This window comes from Dasypus novemcinctus, chromosome 13 (assembly GCF_030445035.2).
Source record: "Dasypus novemcinctus isolate mDasNov1 chromosome 13, mDasNov1.1.hap2, whole genome shotgun sequence".
Taxonomy (NCBI): Eukaryota; Metazoa; Chordata; class Mammalia; order Cingulata; family Dasypodidae; genus Dasypus; species Dasypus novemcinctus.
In genome coordinates this window covers 49,920,946-49,938,019 of record NC_080685.1, presented here as the reverse complement: position 1 = coordinate 49,938,019, position 17,074 = coordinate 49,920,946, and the positions used below count along the sequence as shown (strand labels likewise).

General features: G+C 36.9%; 1 protein-coding gene across 19 annotated transcripts in view; it reads right to left on the bottom strand.

Moving 5' to 3' along the window:
• PRRC2C (proline rich coiled-coil 2C) overlaps positions 1–17,074 on the bottom strand; it is an 89,274-nt gene that overhangs the window by 8,959 nt on the left and 63,241 nt on the right. For 18 of the 19 annotated variants that reach the window (XM_058310111.1, XM_058310124.2, XM_058310123.2 and 15 more), the window contains exons 21-28: positions 15,136–15,324; positions 14,786–15,037; positions 12,429–12,521; positions 8,472–8,573; positions 4,948–5,149; positions 2,051–2,254; positions 980–1,092; positions 463–599 (exon numbers count right to left, since the gene is read on the bottom strand). In XM_058310111.1, coding sequence (XP_058166094.1) covers positions 463–599; positions 980–1,092; positions 2,051–2,254; positions 4,948–5,149; positions 8,472–8,573; positions 12,429–12,521; positions 14,786–15,037; positions 15,136–15,324 — 1,292 coding nt within the window. The remainder of the gene's footprint in view (positions 1–462; positions 600–979; positions 1,093–2,050; positions 2,255–4,947; positions 5,150–8,471; positions 8,574–12,428; positions 12,522–14,785; positions 15,038–15,135; positions 15,325–17,074) is intronic. The other variant, XM_058310121.2, reaches the window with a different exon arrangement.

Here is a 17,074-nt window from a genome sequence, read left to right as displayed (position 1 = left end):
TCACCACTATCACCATTACTTCTATTCTCTGTCTGCCACTCTACTTCTCTTTCTTCTATTCCACTCTGTCCTTCACTCTCTACTGCACTGTAGGTATCTGCCAGGTCTCAAGTTTTACAAAAAGGGGACTTGGATTTATAGTTATTAATAGCCAGATAGCAAATAAAATTTCAGATCCTTTAGTAGCTATTTTCTGGGATTTCTAATTGCTATGGGGTTATTGTTGCCCTCTTCTTCAAGAAGCTTTGAGGACTTTGTTCAAAGGCTAATTGAAGTTATCAGAGGCTGAGATTCATGACATAATTAGCGAGTTAAATTACTTAATGCAATTTATAATAGAATCCTCCTAACTCTTTGGGGAGAGGAGGACATAAAGGAAAGAAGAGTAGAGATGATGGCAAGGAGGATGAGCAATTAATTACACTGTTTTCAACCTAAGAGTAGGAATTTTAAAGCATTTACCTGTATGGTTGAAGTGAAGAACTGAATAATTCCTGAGCTTGAGAAACAGCAGGTCCAGCCCCCAAGCTCAGCTGAGCTTGATGCTGACCTTGCAGTGGTGCATAAATAGGGATTGGAATCTGCTGGACTGAAGCTGGCTGCAATGCAATGAAAAAAAAAATTATGTATAAACATATTATGTATGAACACTATATACACAAATTGAAATACTAGGGAAAACAGAACTTTGAGATATGAAAAGAAATAAGTTAATGCCACACACTAGCTCTCTTTTTAAAACAACCCCAAATGTAAAAAACTAAAATTTCCTTTCAACCCGTTAATTCTTCATATTGTTAACTATTAAGCTATGGTAAATTTGGGAGTGTTTTAGGTTTGCTAATAACATATCAAGCTAATCAAGGTTAAGTTACGATTATAATTTCAAAGTGTCTATTATTTGTAATCCAAGATGATTACTACTTTCATAAAAATGCCAAGAAACACCTATAGAATGAAACAAATCTTTGATATTCACCTGAGAAAGACCCGGCTGGAAGCCTTGCTGCTGAGCCAAGGATGGTGGAGCCAGTCGTGCATGTTGAGTATTGAATAAATGACTTGTGTCCATATAGAAAGCTGGGATTTGAGCTACAGGCCCCCAGGAAAAACAAGCAGTTAATAAGGTCTAAATTTTGTATTTCCAAATAGTAAGTAAAAATCAAGAATTATAGCTGATTTAGTGAGCACTCTGAAAATTAAAATAGCTATGGGAAAAACTAAAATTTGTTAAAATATTTCAAAAGAATTGACATTTAGTAATTTTTGAAAGTTTGATACAGATTCTTCCAGATTTCTTTTTAATGTATTATATATACTGTTTTGCAACTTACTGGGTTTTTTTTTTTTAAGCCATGGGAACCTGGAAAGGTAGGCTCAGTGGGACACAAGAAGCAGCTTACCCCCACAACTTGCCACTACACTGGGTATGCACACTGAAATTTTTCAAAGATACTTTTCGAAAAAGAATTATGCAAATATATACACTCTGCAGCAATGTATTTTAAGAGCCTATTAATATTGGGTATTAAAAGATACCGGATACTATCAATATTCCTAATATTTTCCAACTTGAGAGGGAAAAAAAAAACCTCGTTATTATTTTAATTCGACTCTACCATCAAATTTCATTACTTTATAAATCCAGTATTTTTCAAATGTTTATCAGCCATTTAACTTAAATAAAGTTCTCTATCCCCACTACATACATTTTTTTCTTGTTATTCTTTATTTTCCTTATATTTATTCTTCCACGTAAATTTTATAATCGATTTTTCTGGCTTTGGTAATGTGACTGGAACTGAATAAATAACTTATTTTGCAAATTGTTAGATACTAATTTGTCAATATATATGTAACACATATGTAAGAAACAACTCCCAAAAACTCAGAATGCTTATCAAGGAGAGCTACCATTCTATTTTATAAAAGGAATTAATCTGCAAAGCAGACAAATTTAAACTTGAAAGGTTAACTAGTGAGAGAGAGAAAAGCACTTGAAAAATGCATCATCTTCTAAATTCCTAATATTCAATCTGAAAAATAGTACCTGCTGCAGACTGAGACACGTAGACTTGTGGACTCTGCTGCTGCTGGGCAATAAGGGAAGGCATACAGCTTAATTGTGAAAAGTGACTTGCAGAAGGCAGACTGCTTGTCTGTAACTGTTGGGGTTTCACTTTACATATGTTAGGAGGATCTGATGTGGTTGTAGATTTTGTACTCAAAGAAGAAGTAGTGTAAGTACCAGCTCCTATGTTTAGGGGAGGGGAAAATACAGTGTATTTAAAAGTGCCACTGTTGCTCACAGTAAAATTCAATATTTGAAAACCTACTTAAAGATAGGCATAAAGAGAATAGAATTCATTTACACAGAAGTACAAACTACTGCATGTTAGGAATAATTATAAATTTAGATGGACTTTGAAAAAACACAATTGCTCCAGGAGTGGAGGTGGCTCAAGCACTTGAGCACCCACCTCCCACATGGGAGGTCCTGGGTTCCGTTCTCAGTGTCACCTGAAAAAACAAAAACAAACGACAAGCAAAACAATAAAACCCACTCAGGAAAGTTAATGTGGCTCAGTGGTTGAGCACTGGCTCCCCACATATGAGGTCCCAGGTTCAATCCTTAGCCCCCGGTACCTCAAAAAACAAAATCACAATTGCTCCCCCCAAAATCATATAAACTTTAAGGTTAGATCTTTTTCCTCCTGCAAAAACTGGTATATGGTTAACATCTTACAAAACAAAACAAAGCCAAACTTAAAAATTAATGGAATTATAAAACTTAGATCTTAAAGGATCAATTAGTTCAAATTACTGAGTTATATTGATAAGAAAAACTGGAGCAAAGTAACAATAGTCCTTGATTAAAAGTTAGAAATAGTATCTTTGGCACTTTGCCCTCAGATGCTGTTTCACCCGAGAGAGGACCAAGATCCAGCTGCCTTTATTCTTTCAGCTAAGTCTCTACCAGCAGGACGACTGGGCCAAGAATGCCTTTGTTTAAAAATTATCCCAATAGGAAGGAGTGGAGGGTATCTAGCTCTGGGAGAAAGGAGGTAGGTGGGAACAGCTGGGACCTTTCCACTCCCTTCATTTACTTATCTTCATACCACACTCTCCTATTTCTTTTATAAACCTGACCCAAGTACACAGGTACCCAAAGAAGAAAATAAAGACCAGTAAGCATAAGAAATAGTTAGTGGGAAATGCTTGGAAAAGATTTAAAGAAGGGAGAGATTAAGGTGTAAGACTTTTCTAAAGGAGTGCTATTTAATTTAAAATTCATTTTTGTAGCATATAATCTGTGGTTTATCTTAAGAACATCATTCTGATTTCAGATAATATAAAAATAACTATAGCACAACACAAAGACCAGTTTTCTGGCACTTAAAATGTTTGTATCTGTTAGAAAGGAGCCTCCCACTGCTTTGGAAACATTAGAAAGCTATGGCATTTAATAATGAGAAAACTTGAAATGAAAATTTCTGTTTTCAACAGAAGAGGCACAGTAGCACATATGGTAAAAGGGCACACCATCCTAGAGGCAAAGGATCAGAAAGAAACAGCCTCCATTATTCTTTAAGAACTGTAAAGAAGCTAAATGAGTATAGTTCAATGAAAGGATTATACACTTAAGGAAAAAGACAAGAAAGACACATTCTGGGAAGCGGATGTGGCTCAAGCAATTGAGCTCCTGCTTCCCACAGGGGAGGCCCCCAGTTTGGTTCCTGGTGCCTCCTGGAGAGGATGAGCAAAACAGTGAGCTGATACAACAAGATGACATAACAGAAAGACAAAAAGAAGAATCACAACGAGAGACAACAAAGCAGGGAGGGGAGGTGGCTCAGGTGACTGAATGCCTCTCTCCCACATGGGAGGCTCCAGGTTAGGTTCTCGGTGCCTCCTGAAGAGAAGACGAGCAGACACAGCACAGTGAATAGACAGAGAGCACACAGCGAGTGTAAAAATAGAGAGGGAGTATGTGCAATAGATAATATAAATCTTAAAAAAAAAAAAAAAACAACCAAAAACAAAGAAAGACATACTAACTTATGAGGCTGATGCAGTCTCCCTAAAAAAAAACAAAACCAATGGATTCTATCCAGTCCAGGGGTTCTTAACCTTTTTTTGTTCCACGGATCCCTTTGCCAGTCAGGTGAAAACCAGCAGACAGTTTTATGACACTCAACCAAGTGTTGGGTCTAACTACTGTAATTTTGAAGTATGGATAAGTATAAGTGATTTTTCAAGAAATGAAACAACTGTAATCTGATATGAAATGAATACTACTTTAATTTACTGCATATATTATAAGTGAAGGAAATGCTATATTTCAGTTAGAGGTCAGAGAAAATAAAGATATTAAATTGTTTTTCATTTCAAGCTCATGGACCCCCTGAAATCTTTCCATCTTTGAAGACCCCTAAGTCTTCAAAAAGTACAGGATTCCCATACACAGCCTACCAGCAACACCTTGCATTTCTACCCCTAACTCTTCATATATATATGTTACCCCAATGCATTTAGTCCAGTAACTTCTTCACAAAAAATTTTAAAGTCCGGTGATTCTGTGTTATATCTGACCTGGTCTAATTTGTTGTGTAAGGTAAAAAATAATCATCAAAAAGTGAACCTTATAGAAAAACTTCGAGGAAAGAGAAATTTTTAAAAATCCAATTACTTAGTAACTATAGTTTGGTGGGGAAGCCAAGCCAAGTTTGTTTTAGTAAGCTATTGATAAATATTTGCCATATTAAAATCAGGAATGCAGGAGGGAGTAAGCGTGCCAAGATATTGACAAAACAGCTGATAACTACCTCAATAGGCAAACTCAGATCTTTTGTAAATAATACTTTTTGGGATGATAGGTAAACTGGAGATTATAAGTAATTTTCAATAATTCAAAATATTTATTGGCAAGGTATAAAATATTTCTACCTGATAGTGATGTTGTAGGAGTAACTGAAGCAACGGGAATCTGAGGCATTGATGCACTTGAGAAAGAATTGTAATTAGCGGTGCTTGGTCCACTGCCACTACTGCTGACTCCACTTGCAATTGGAGGTGCTGTGGAAGTTACTGGAGAGCCCTTTTCCCTTAAGTTTGGAGAATTCTCCCATGCCTTGCGTGCAGACTCCATCTGCAATAAAGCAGACATTTTTTTTAAAGGCAAAAAATAAATACAATATAGAACTATTATATACACACATTCTCATAAAAAACACACATATATGTATACATGTGTATCTACATTTATTCTAAATTCCAAATAAGATATTTCAAAAACAAAAGTAAAAGGTTACAATTCCAGGGCTTTTCAAACTTTTCATGTTCACCTTTACTACCATGTGGGAGGTATGCACTCAACCACTTGAGCCATATCCACTCCTGGTTGTTTTCTTTTTTTTTGCTCCTTGACTGCTCTGTGTTTGTTTAGGAGGTGCTGGGAACCAAACCTGGGACCTCCCATGTGGGTGGCAGGTCCAACTGCTTGAGCCACATCCGTTCTCTATTAGCAGTGTTTTAAAAGGCAATGTAACTAGATAGCTTTTATGCTGGATGGTAGTAGAAATATTTATTTCAAATTCACATCTTCTCAAGCCTTTCACATAACTGTAAATGGCTATAGCGCAGTCATTTACATTTGTGGTCCTCTGTTTTAGGTATAGCTTCTTAGTTTCTCAAAAGGCAGAAAACAGGCCTTATTTCAATCTATCTAGAGCAGAGCTGGTCAACTGACATATAATGCAAGCCATATATGCAAGTTTTAAATGTTCTAGTTGGCAGAGTAAAAAAAAAAAGAAGATATTAATTCTGACTAACATTTTATTCAACCCGATATATCCAAAATATTATATTATCAACATAAAAATTGAGATATCTAGAATTCTTTTTTGAAATATTAAAATCTTGGCTACAGTAAATATTTTGCCCTCAGCACATCTCAATGTAGACAGTCATGTCTCCAGTTCTAAGAGCTACATACAGGTGGCTAGTAAATTATTCTCAATATTAAATATCCTGAGGCTACTTGAACAAGAAAGGAGCAGATATAAAGATTTGGAAGTTGTTATTTTACCAGTTCTATGAACCAAATTGCTAGATGGAGAGGAAAACCCAAATAATCTATAAAATTCAGTTGTGATGATTTACTTAAGGGTACTTTTTATAAGTAACATTATTAATGCCATTGTTAGGAAGTAAAGGTTTTTCAGAAGTGAATAAAGTACCAACTTCTAAATTTTTACCCTTATTGTAATATTGAGAATTTGGGAAATATTACACATTTCATCCTGATTCCCTTCAAATATACCTTTATTATTGTTATTTTTTTAAAGATTTATTTTTTTATTTCTCTCCCCTTCCCCCATCCCAGTCGTCTGCTCTGTGTCCATTCGCTGTGTGTTCTTCTGTGACCCCTTCTATCCTTATCAGTGGCACCAGGAATCTGTGTTTCTTTTTGTTGCATCACCTTGCTGTGTCAGCTCTCCGTGTGTGTGGCGCCATTCTTGGGCAGCTCTCCTTACGGGGCGCACTCCTTGCGCATGGGGCTTCCCTACATGGGGGACACCCCTGTGTGGCATGGCACTTTTTGGGCGCATCAGCACTGCGCAAGGGCCAGCTCCACAGGGGTCAAGGAGGCCCAGGGTTTGAACTACAAACCTCCCATGTGGTAGGCAGACACCCTATCCATTGGGCCAAGTCCGCTTTCCCTAATACACCTTTATTTAATCTTTCCTTAATGTAATAGTAAATTCAAAATACAGGACACTTTTACGGTTGCATGATTCTTTTTCTCACAATCAGCTTGTTGGTTTCAAATATGATTTGCTTAAAAGTCAAAGTGTAGGAGAGGGGAATAAATTGAGGAAGTGCACTATAAAGCAATTTGCGTATAATATCCGAAATTCTAAGGTTTAAAGTGATTTGAGTACAATGTCTTTTACACCAGTTTTGTTGTTTTATTGAAAACACACGAGCTACTGAATTATACCTACCAACCTAGCATAATATATAGGTCTTAAGCATTTGGCTTAATTTAATTTCTTAGAAAGAAAACTGTAAAGTTTCTATTTTTGGAAATTATACTCATTTTTCCTGCAAAATACTGTCAAAAATGTCCATATAAGAGAATTTTATTATACTTTATACCCGAACAAAGATGTCAGAAGTGAAAATAAGGAAACTAAGGAAAAGTTTTAAGATAATGAAATTTATTTAAATCAATTTTAATTCTAAATGTGCATTATTTTTTCTTGGTGTGCTAAAACATGTGGAAATGACAACGTTCTCTAGATTATCTGAAGAATTAGAGAACAGAGACATTTTACTTGCTAATGGAAAATTAGATTATTCCCTTGAATGGGACAAAGATAAAAACTGTCTATAGAATAAGACAAAATAAGGAACACAGACTGGGATAATAATTCAAATAGAAAACAACAAAGGCAAATGGGAACTGGCAGTAAAGGATTACACAAAGCAGAGACTGTTGCCTTTCAAAATTTTGTAGTCTCAAACTTATATTAAACCTCTTACAAAGAAGTTAGGGATTGGACGATGTGTGATCAGAAGGCTGTGGACTCAAACAGAAAAAGTCCAGAAATGAACATGGGACAAATCATAAAATACCTTACTTCCCCCAAAGACTATCAAAGGGATTCACTGTCAACTAGTATATCAGGAAGCCTCATTATAAGAGATTAAGTATTTGCCCAGATTATAAAACTGAATAAATAGCATCAGAAGATAAAATAATGCACTTACAAAAAAAAAACCGCACTTAATTTCATGTATTTTAAGTAATGACTAACTCTAAAGTGAACAAAACATTTAATACTCTCAACTCAAAATTTTAAAAAATTAATAAACACCATAACTGAAAATTGTAAACATAGTTTACAAATATCACCAGGAGACAAAAGAAAGGCTATACATCTTGACATTTAAAAAAATGTCTAAAATACTGTCTTTAGTCAAACAGTATCCCAGCAAAATTAAATCAAAAGCATACTATATTTCTTAATCAACTTTTCATAAAATACTCTAATTACTAAAATGCATTCAATTCTTACATTATTAGCCCTTGGGATTCAGGTAAAAAAAACAGAAAAAAGAAAATGAAATACCAAGCTAGTTTTTTTGTACACAAGTAATATGCCCCAAAATTAAAATCTCTAAAAGGAACTCAGCAAAAGTATGGAATATAAATAAATGCCATCCCAATTTTTACAACAAAATTCACAAAGATAGGCCTTACTTTAAATACTAGGATATCAAGTCACAACTAAATTGTGTTAACAGCTAATAAAATTTTAAGATATCAATTTGACATGACTCCATTTCCTCAATTTGGTCTCACTGCTTTTCATATCAAACCAGTAAAAACATCAAAAAAATATTGTTAACTTATGTCCCCCTGCATGCAATACAGGATCCTTACAGACAGATTTCGTACATACCTTGAAGGTGAGGCTGAAAGTAGTGGGAGGACCTGAAGTTAGGCTGGAGCTCTGTTGTATAGTCTCCCTCTTAGGGAGGGGAAGGGTGTTGGGCAGGGGCACCTGAAAAGGCAGGCAACACATATCACAATCTAACTAAGTCTATTACAAAAGCCCCACTAAAGGTAACGCTCAAGTACTCTAAGGGTGTTTATTTTTCATTAGAGCCAAGAGGCATATATGATTGTTTAGAATTATGTTTACAGTAATTAATAATTATTGGACAATTTACTTCTGAAGATAATTACTATTTGCCTTTTTTAGTGGATAAATTAACAGAAAAAGTCTGCCTCAAATGTAAGATATACACTCAAAGGCAGTGTTTCTCATATTTTAATATCTATATTAAAATATAACATCTGAGGATATTGCTAAAATACACTCTGATTCAGTAAGTTTAGGGTGGGACCTGAGATTCTACATTTCAATCAAACAAGCTCTCAGGTGATGTGGATACTGCTGGTCCATGGACCACTTTGTGTAGCAAAGCTCTAGGGAATATAATTTCCACCATATACAAGATCCACAGGTTCTATGACAGACATTTAACATGACAGTAAAAACCTATTTAAGATATTAATAACATCCCTTTAAGAGAGTCAATTTTCTTATAACTAGATTGAAGAACAAAAGTAATCCTGAGGGGGAAGTATGATATATTGCCCCCACCTTGTTACAGCAATAGCAATAATTATGGCAAATATCATTACAAATTTGGAAGTTATTAGAAACTTACTATTCTTAACTTTTCCCCCCTTCTAATGTTTGATTTTGGTTGTTCACTCAGTTGTTAAGGTAAAATGACTGGGATGCTGGGTGATAACCACTCTGTGAAGCTATGAACAATCTAATGGAGATTTGTGACAGTACGGACTATCTAATGGAGATTCTTTTATAAATCTTTAAAATAGCTGTGATAAAATCACCAAAAGCAGCACCTACATTCAAATTTTCAGGATATTCAAGATACAAATTGTCTGTAATATTAGGTAACACCAACCAATAGATACCAATTAAGATCCTAAAAAAAGTATATTTAGTCTCAACAAGAGGAATAAGCCACTTTTTAAAACATAAATGTTAAAAAAAGACAGAACTCCTACATATAAAATAGAACCCCCCAAAAGACTGAGAGACCATTTCTAAAAGTCTAAAAATTTTCCCAGGCAGGACATTTTTTTTTTTTAGGCAAGGGAGTAAAGAAACAAGAGAATGAGAAAAGTACACAATCCAAGGCATGGACTGCAAGCATGCTGCAGGGTGAATCGTACTAACATTTGTTTTTAACACTTAATTAATAAAAGTAATTAAGTTCAGAATTGCCAACTCACTTGCCACAAGTAAGCAACACTGTGAAATCATTCCAAATTGATGACCATTTATAATGTTCCCTGACCTCAAGTGATCTTCTGGTTTTCAACCATACACAGGATACACTGCTAGTAATCTACTATGCACCTATACGTGACTGGGTCTCTTTCCTCAAATAGCCATCAGTACATAAGTCTTACATTAATCAGCCTCACAGATCATGCAGAAACAATTAAAATGTTCATATGGATATTCTGGGTGACTTTTAAGAGTCCTAGAATAATGATTTTTTTCTTCCTAATTCCTATTTCATAAATTCTATTTTCAAAGGTTAGTATGGCAGAAATGTACAAAGAAAGAGATCTTAGAAATATTCTTTATTATTTTTTCAATGGAGAAAAGATACCACAATTAATGTAGAGTTAAACTTGTCTCAGCTTTACTGGGTTAAATATTTGATAATCTATACAGTGACACTAACACTTAATCTGACAGGAACTCTTTCTCCTTCCCAAGTTTTGCACTGCTTCCTACAGAAGATACAGGAAATAAAACAAAATTTAAAGCATTCCCCCAAAAAAGGTAGGGGACAGAGGACATGGCACATGAAGTCAAGCTTTATAATCACCAAATTGGGCAGATTTTATTATTCAGTATCTAGAGAACTCTTCTATCATCAAAAGAAAGTGTGTGACTCATTCTTTTCTCTTCCTTTTCCTGAGGTACATAGTAAGCACCCTTTGGCTGGACTACAGAAGTTGGATTATGTGACCCCTGATACCTCTGACAGTTCTAAAATTCTAAATACTCGATGCTAGAGGGAAGATGAAAGGGAAAACATTTTTTAAAGGACAAAACCAAGATTTCTATAATCAAAATGACAGAGTCAAAGCCCTTTGTAAGAGACTTTTAAATATTTGCAGAGCATATTTTTTAAAAGATGATCAACGTCTGAGTCTTGACAGTCTTTCTTATTATAGAGGGCTACATTAAAAAAAAAAAAGAACACAGTTGTCCAAAGTCCAAATTCCCACCATACTTGCCCTCCCAAACAGGCTATGCAGGTAAGTTCTAAAAAATTGTTCTAAATTACACTGTGTAACCACAGTAGATTACCTAACTTTCCTGAACTTATACCTTTTCATCTGTCAGTGGTCTAGACAAAAAGATGTACTTTCTTTATTTTCCCTCTTTTCTCCGCCCCCTCCGTTACCCTGCTGTTTTTGCTGTGTCCATTTGCTATGTGATCTTCTGTATCTATTTCTCTCTCTTTTTGGTCTTCTCTTCTAGTCTTTCTCCTCTAGGATTACTGGGTTTCAATCCTGGGTACCTCTGATGTGGAGAGAGGCTCCCTGTCAATTGTGCCACCTCAGTTCCTAGTCTCTGCTGTGCTTCATCTTCTTGACTTTTACCTTTGTTTCTCTTTTGTTGAGTCATCATCTTGCTGTGTGACTCACTTGCATGGGCACTGGCATGCTTTCTCTTCTTTTTCACCAGGAGTCCCAGGGATCAAACCCAGGTCTTCCCATATGGAAGGTGGAGGCCTTATCACTTTAGCCACATCAACTTCCCTACACTGACTTTTTTAAAAAAAAAGATTTATTTATTTTTATTTTATTTCTCTCCCCTTCCCTGCCGCCCCTCCCCCCAGCTGTCTGCTTTCTGTGTCCATTCGCTGTATGTTCTTCTGTGTCTGCTTATATTCTTGTCAGCAGCACCGGGAATCTTTCTGTTGCGTCATCTTGCAGCATCAGCTCTCCATGTGTGCAGTGCCACTCCTGGGCAGACTGTACTTTTTTCACGTCAGGCGGCTCTCCTTCCAGGGCACACTCCTTGCGTGTGGGGCTCCCCTACATGGAGGACACCCCTGCGTGGCACGGCACTCCTTGCGTGCATCAGCACTGCGTGTGGGCCAGTTCATCACACAGGTCAGGAGGCCCTGGGTTTGAACCCTGGACCTCCTATGTGGTAGGCGAACGCTCTATCCATTGAGCCAAATCCGCTTCCCTCTACACTGACTTTCAATGCAATCCTGAATTGCAAAAAAAATTGCTTTGGGAAATTAAGATCCAATTTACAACATGACTTAGCATTACCTTAAAATAGAGCATTTAAGAGTTTTCAAAATACATACATATTATAGCTCAATCTTCACAAGAGGACATTGTTCGTCAAGTCCAGTAATTTTAATTTTTTTTTAATTTAAAAAGTACCTGAATCTTTAGAAACACTTTGTCTTTTTGTTTTATGTCAGTGAAGTTTCAAAGCATTAAAATGTTTCATTTAAGAACAAAATCACCAATCAAACAAAATGTTGAATTTGAAACATGTGAGAACTAAGAACAAAAATTCTTACTCAAACCAGGTTAACAGGATTAACACTTATGAAACCAAGCCTAAGTACCACAAACCTCAATTTTAAATGGAAAAGTTGCTAACTTTCAGAAAGGAAAAGAAAAAGGCTTTGACTTCCTTATTATAATACACTCTTCTCCTGATATGAGTGAGATATTAATCACAACACTAAGTACAACACATGATGATGTATTAGATAAGTAAAACTTGGTTCCAATCCAAAACTTGACACATCTCAGATTGATTACTTACATTATTAACCAATGTATCCTCCATCTTTGTATTATTAGTAGCCACAGTGTTAGGAAGAGAAGAAGAAGGTGTAGTATAATCTGTTACAGACTCCTGTGGAGTAGAAATAGAAAAAAAATAAGCTGAATTAATGAATCCTTTTCTAATGACACTCTTAGTGTTGTCAAGTTGTTTTGGAAGAAAAGCAGGAGGGGAGAACATATCTTATGACTGAACTCACTCAAATCAATTTATCAGCCAATGGTGTCTCTAAAATATGGATTTATCACTGAAAAGATAACATTTCAACTATTGCTAGGTTCTTGTTCATTTTTTAAAATGTACTATATAATTCAAGAGCAACAAATATTTATTTCTCTGGATTACTAAAAGAACTGATTATGGGGAAGTGGATTTGGCTCAACTGATAGAGCATCCACTTACCATATGGGAGGTCCAGGGTTCAAACCCAGGGCCTCCTGACCCATGTGATGAGCTGGCCCACATGCAGTGCTGATGTGAGCAAGGAGTGCTGTCCCAGGCAGGGGTGTCCCCTGTGTAAGGAAGCCCCACATGCAAGGAGAGCCACCTTGTGTGGGAAAAAAAAGTGCAGCCTGCCCAGGAGTACGCCACACACACAGAGAGGTGATGCAGAAAGATGACACAACAGAAAGAGATTACAGATTCATGGTGCTGCTGACAAGAATGCAAGAGGACACAGTGAATGGACACAGAACAGACAAGGGGGGGGTAATAAATAAAAAATAAATCTTAAAAATAAAATTACAAAAAAAGAGAAAGAACTAATTATGTATGTCCCGTGCTCAATCTGTAGTTTACTTTCTACTATTAATTTTTATATCTCTTCAAAATAAAACAATGTAGATAAACTAAACAAATGTCAAGATCTTAGTTATCATAATTAATAGGTTTTAGGATACATTCCTTGTTTATTATCATGAATCTTCTTTATCTGCAGTAGCTAACTCACATAAACTATTTTTTAAAAAAGATTTATTTATTTATTAATTCCCCCCCCCACACTCTCGCCCCGGTTGTCTGTTCTGTTGTGTCTATTTGCTGCTGTCTTCTTCTTTGTCCGCTTCTGTTGTTGTAAGCAGCTCGGGAATCTGTGCCTCTTTTTGCTGCGCCATCTTGTGTCAGCTCTCCGTGTGTGCGGCGCCATTCCTTGGCAGGCTGCACTTTCTTTCGCGCTGGGCGGCTCTCCTTATGGGTCGCACTCCTTGCATGTGGGGCTCCCCTACGTGGAGACACCCTGGCATGGCACGGCACTCCTTGCGCACATCAGCACTGCGCATAAGCCAGCTCCACATGGGTCAAGGAGGCCTGGGGTTTGAACTGCGGACCTCCCATGTGGTAGAAGGGGCCCCAATTACTGGGCCAAGTCTGCCGCCTAAACTATTTACTTATATGAACTGAGTTACACGGCAATTAAAAAGAGAAAAATATGAAAGAGTCTCTCTTCTCAGCAAATATAAGTCTCAGAGTGAACATGAGATGGTGGATATAACTTTGCTGTTTCCAAGTCACTCAATATTTTATTTTATTTTTTAGGTCCGGGGGGGCCGGGGATTGAACCTGGGACCTCATACGTGGGAAGCTGGTACTCAACCATTAAGCCACATTGACTCCCGAATTGCTTTTTCATTTGTTTTGCTTGTTGTTTTTTTAGGAGGCTCTGGGAACTCCCATGTGGGAAGCAGGTGCTCAACTGTTTGAGCCACATCTGCTCCCCACTCAGTGTACCTCAACTTAAGGAATATTTTTAAAGATAATCATTTTTCATTTACCATGGCTCCTAAATCCAAGTCGACCAAGCTACTTCCACTGGTGCTCAACTAAAGAAACAGTGATATGTTCCAATCCTGGAAGAAAACTAGCTACAGTGGAGTTACTCAAAGACTGGCTACCAAATGTTGTAATACGACCACTACATTTGATTTTTGCCTTTTTATTTCCTGACTTTAAAATCTCAACAGTGTGCAAAATAAGTCTCTACCATCACTTTATTAACAAAATAAAAGTAATAAAGTGCAGCTTTTTCAAAGCCTACAAACCCACTGTGAAATATTCTAATCTTGTGTAGACGATTTTTGCTTTAATCTATGCAAAGTCTCTGGACTATTTAAGAGAAAATTTTCACAAAATGATGTAATTTAGTATAAGGAATTTCTTTAGCGTACATACACAAGGAAACAAAACCTTTTTTGTAGAAATAACAGCCCATATGGCCTACAGAATTATATGCCTCAAGCAAAAGAAAAAAAGAAAAAAAAAACTATACTGTTAGTGTGTTCCTCAGATACCTTAGATATAGTTTGCATCAACTGAACTGGTAAGCACTACAAGTTGCTTACCTTTGTATTGGTGCCAAATTCTGCAGATGACACTGAGATCATTGATCCTATTTCAGTAGATATTTCTGAGACCACTTTGGTTTCCTTTGTTGTGACAGGATCTGTGCTTCTGACTGTAGCAGAGTTTGGCTTTTCTTGTCCTTCTGGTTCCACCTGTTGGGCATCTTTTACTTTTCTATTTTTTAATGAACGTTCCTTTCCAATGGGACCAGGTTTATGTTCTTTGTTTTCTACTGGACTCAAATCTGGAAGCTAAATTCAATGTTTATGATAAGGATGCAGCATACTCAAAGACAGTCATTAAAAACTAAATTCAATTTTAAAACTTAAGTTTTAAAAATGATATTTACCTTCTGGGCTTTGATAGGTCCTGCCCGTGGCTGCTTCTGCCGTTGTTCTTTGGGTTCAGGTATTTTGTCAGTAGGTTTTTCCGAAAGCACAGGAACAACTTCATTTTCATTTCCATTTGAAGATGGAGCACCAAACTGAATTGTATCAATTCCAATTTCAACTCCACTTTCTTGACTGTTTTTTGCTCCCTAGTAAGAGAATACGTAACAACTTATTAACATGGCAAAGAGTTAGAAATCTGAATGATTTATATAGTTCACATATTTTAAGAAAGAATAATAGAAGGAGGTCTAAGGCAAGCTACACACTGAGATTAACTAACAATGATTACATTTTAGAAGAACCCCCTGCAACTATTGTTGAACTAGAAAACAACTGATAAACATGAAAACTAGGATTAGCCTTAATATTTTAAAAGTCTTGGCTCTTATGAGTGTGATCATGGGCAAATCATAGTTTCAAGTTGTTTCATCATTTAAAACAAATGTAAAAGTTACAAACATACAAAGACATCACGAGCAACAAATGAGTGAATGAATGAATGAATGAATGAATGGAGAGGAGGAAGAGAAGATACAGCAGTACCAAAATCACTTAGGTTGCTATGAAAATAATATGTACTATTATATGTAAAGTATTTTGTAACTGTAGTATACACACCTAAGAAATTTATTCACCATTTAAACGGCTAATTTACATTGAACCTTTTTTTGTGTTAGGTACCGATTCAGACACTAACAATATAATTTGTGGAACTTGCATTCTGGTGGGTAGGGAAAATAAACCAACGAAAATCCAGGTAAGGAATAGATAAGAATTAAAATACAGTTAGAGAATAGATAGTCACTTTAGAATGGTGGACAAAAAGCCCTTCAGTAGACACTGAAGCTAAATCTAAAAAACAAGATCTGTGGAAAAATGTTTTAGGCAGAGACAACACCTAGTGAAAAGGTTGAGAACAAAAAACGCCAGTGAGTTCTGTGTGATTCTTCCAAAAACTGTGAAAGCTATTAATTTTATGTACAACAAATTATTAAGAATCTACATATAGTTAAATGAATAGGAAAATAAATTAAAATAATGACAGCTATAGAATGTCATGTAGTTTGAGGAAGAATACTACATTCTTTGAAACAAAAAATGTATTATAAAAATACAAGGAAGTGGGAAGCAGATGTGGCTCAAGTGATAGAGCTTCCGCCTACCATATGGGAGGACCTGGGTTTGATCCCTGGGGCCTCCTGGTGAAAAAGAAGAAGAAAGCATGCCATGGGACAAGCCAGTGCCCATGTGAGTGCCCACACGGTGAGCAAGTGCCTGCATGGTGAGCTAGTGCCCCGCCCAAGTGAGTCATGCAGCAAGATGATGGCGCATCAAAAGAGACAAGGGGGGGATCGGATGTGGCTCAACTGATAGAGCATCTGCCTATCATATAGGAGGTCCAGGGTGCAAACCCAGGGTCTCCTGATCTGTGTGGTGAGCTGGCCCATGCACAATGCGGCCACACGCAAGGAGTGCCACGCCATGCAGGGTGTCTCCCGCTGTAGGGGAGCCCCAGGTGCAAGGAGTGTGCCATGTAAGGAGAGCCACCCCATGTGAAAAAAGCACAGACTGCCCAGGAGTGGTGCTGCACACTGGAGACCTGAGGCAGCAAGATGATGGCAACAAAAAGAGACATAGATTCCCAGTTCAGCCAAGAATGCAAGCGGCACAGAAGAACACAAAGTGAATTGGACACATGAGCAGACAACGGGGGGGGGGGAAGGAGGGGTGGGACAGGACAGAACAGGGGCGGGGGGCGGGGGGCGGGGAATAAAATAAATCTTTAAAGAAACATGGGAGAGACAAGGGAAGAGTTAAGGTGAAGCACAGCAGATACCAGGAACTGAGGTGGTGTAATTGACAGGGAACCTCTCTCCCCATCAGAGGTCTACAGGA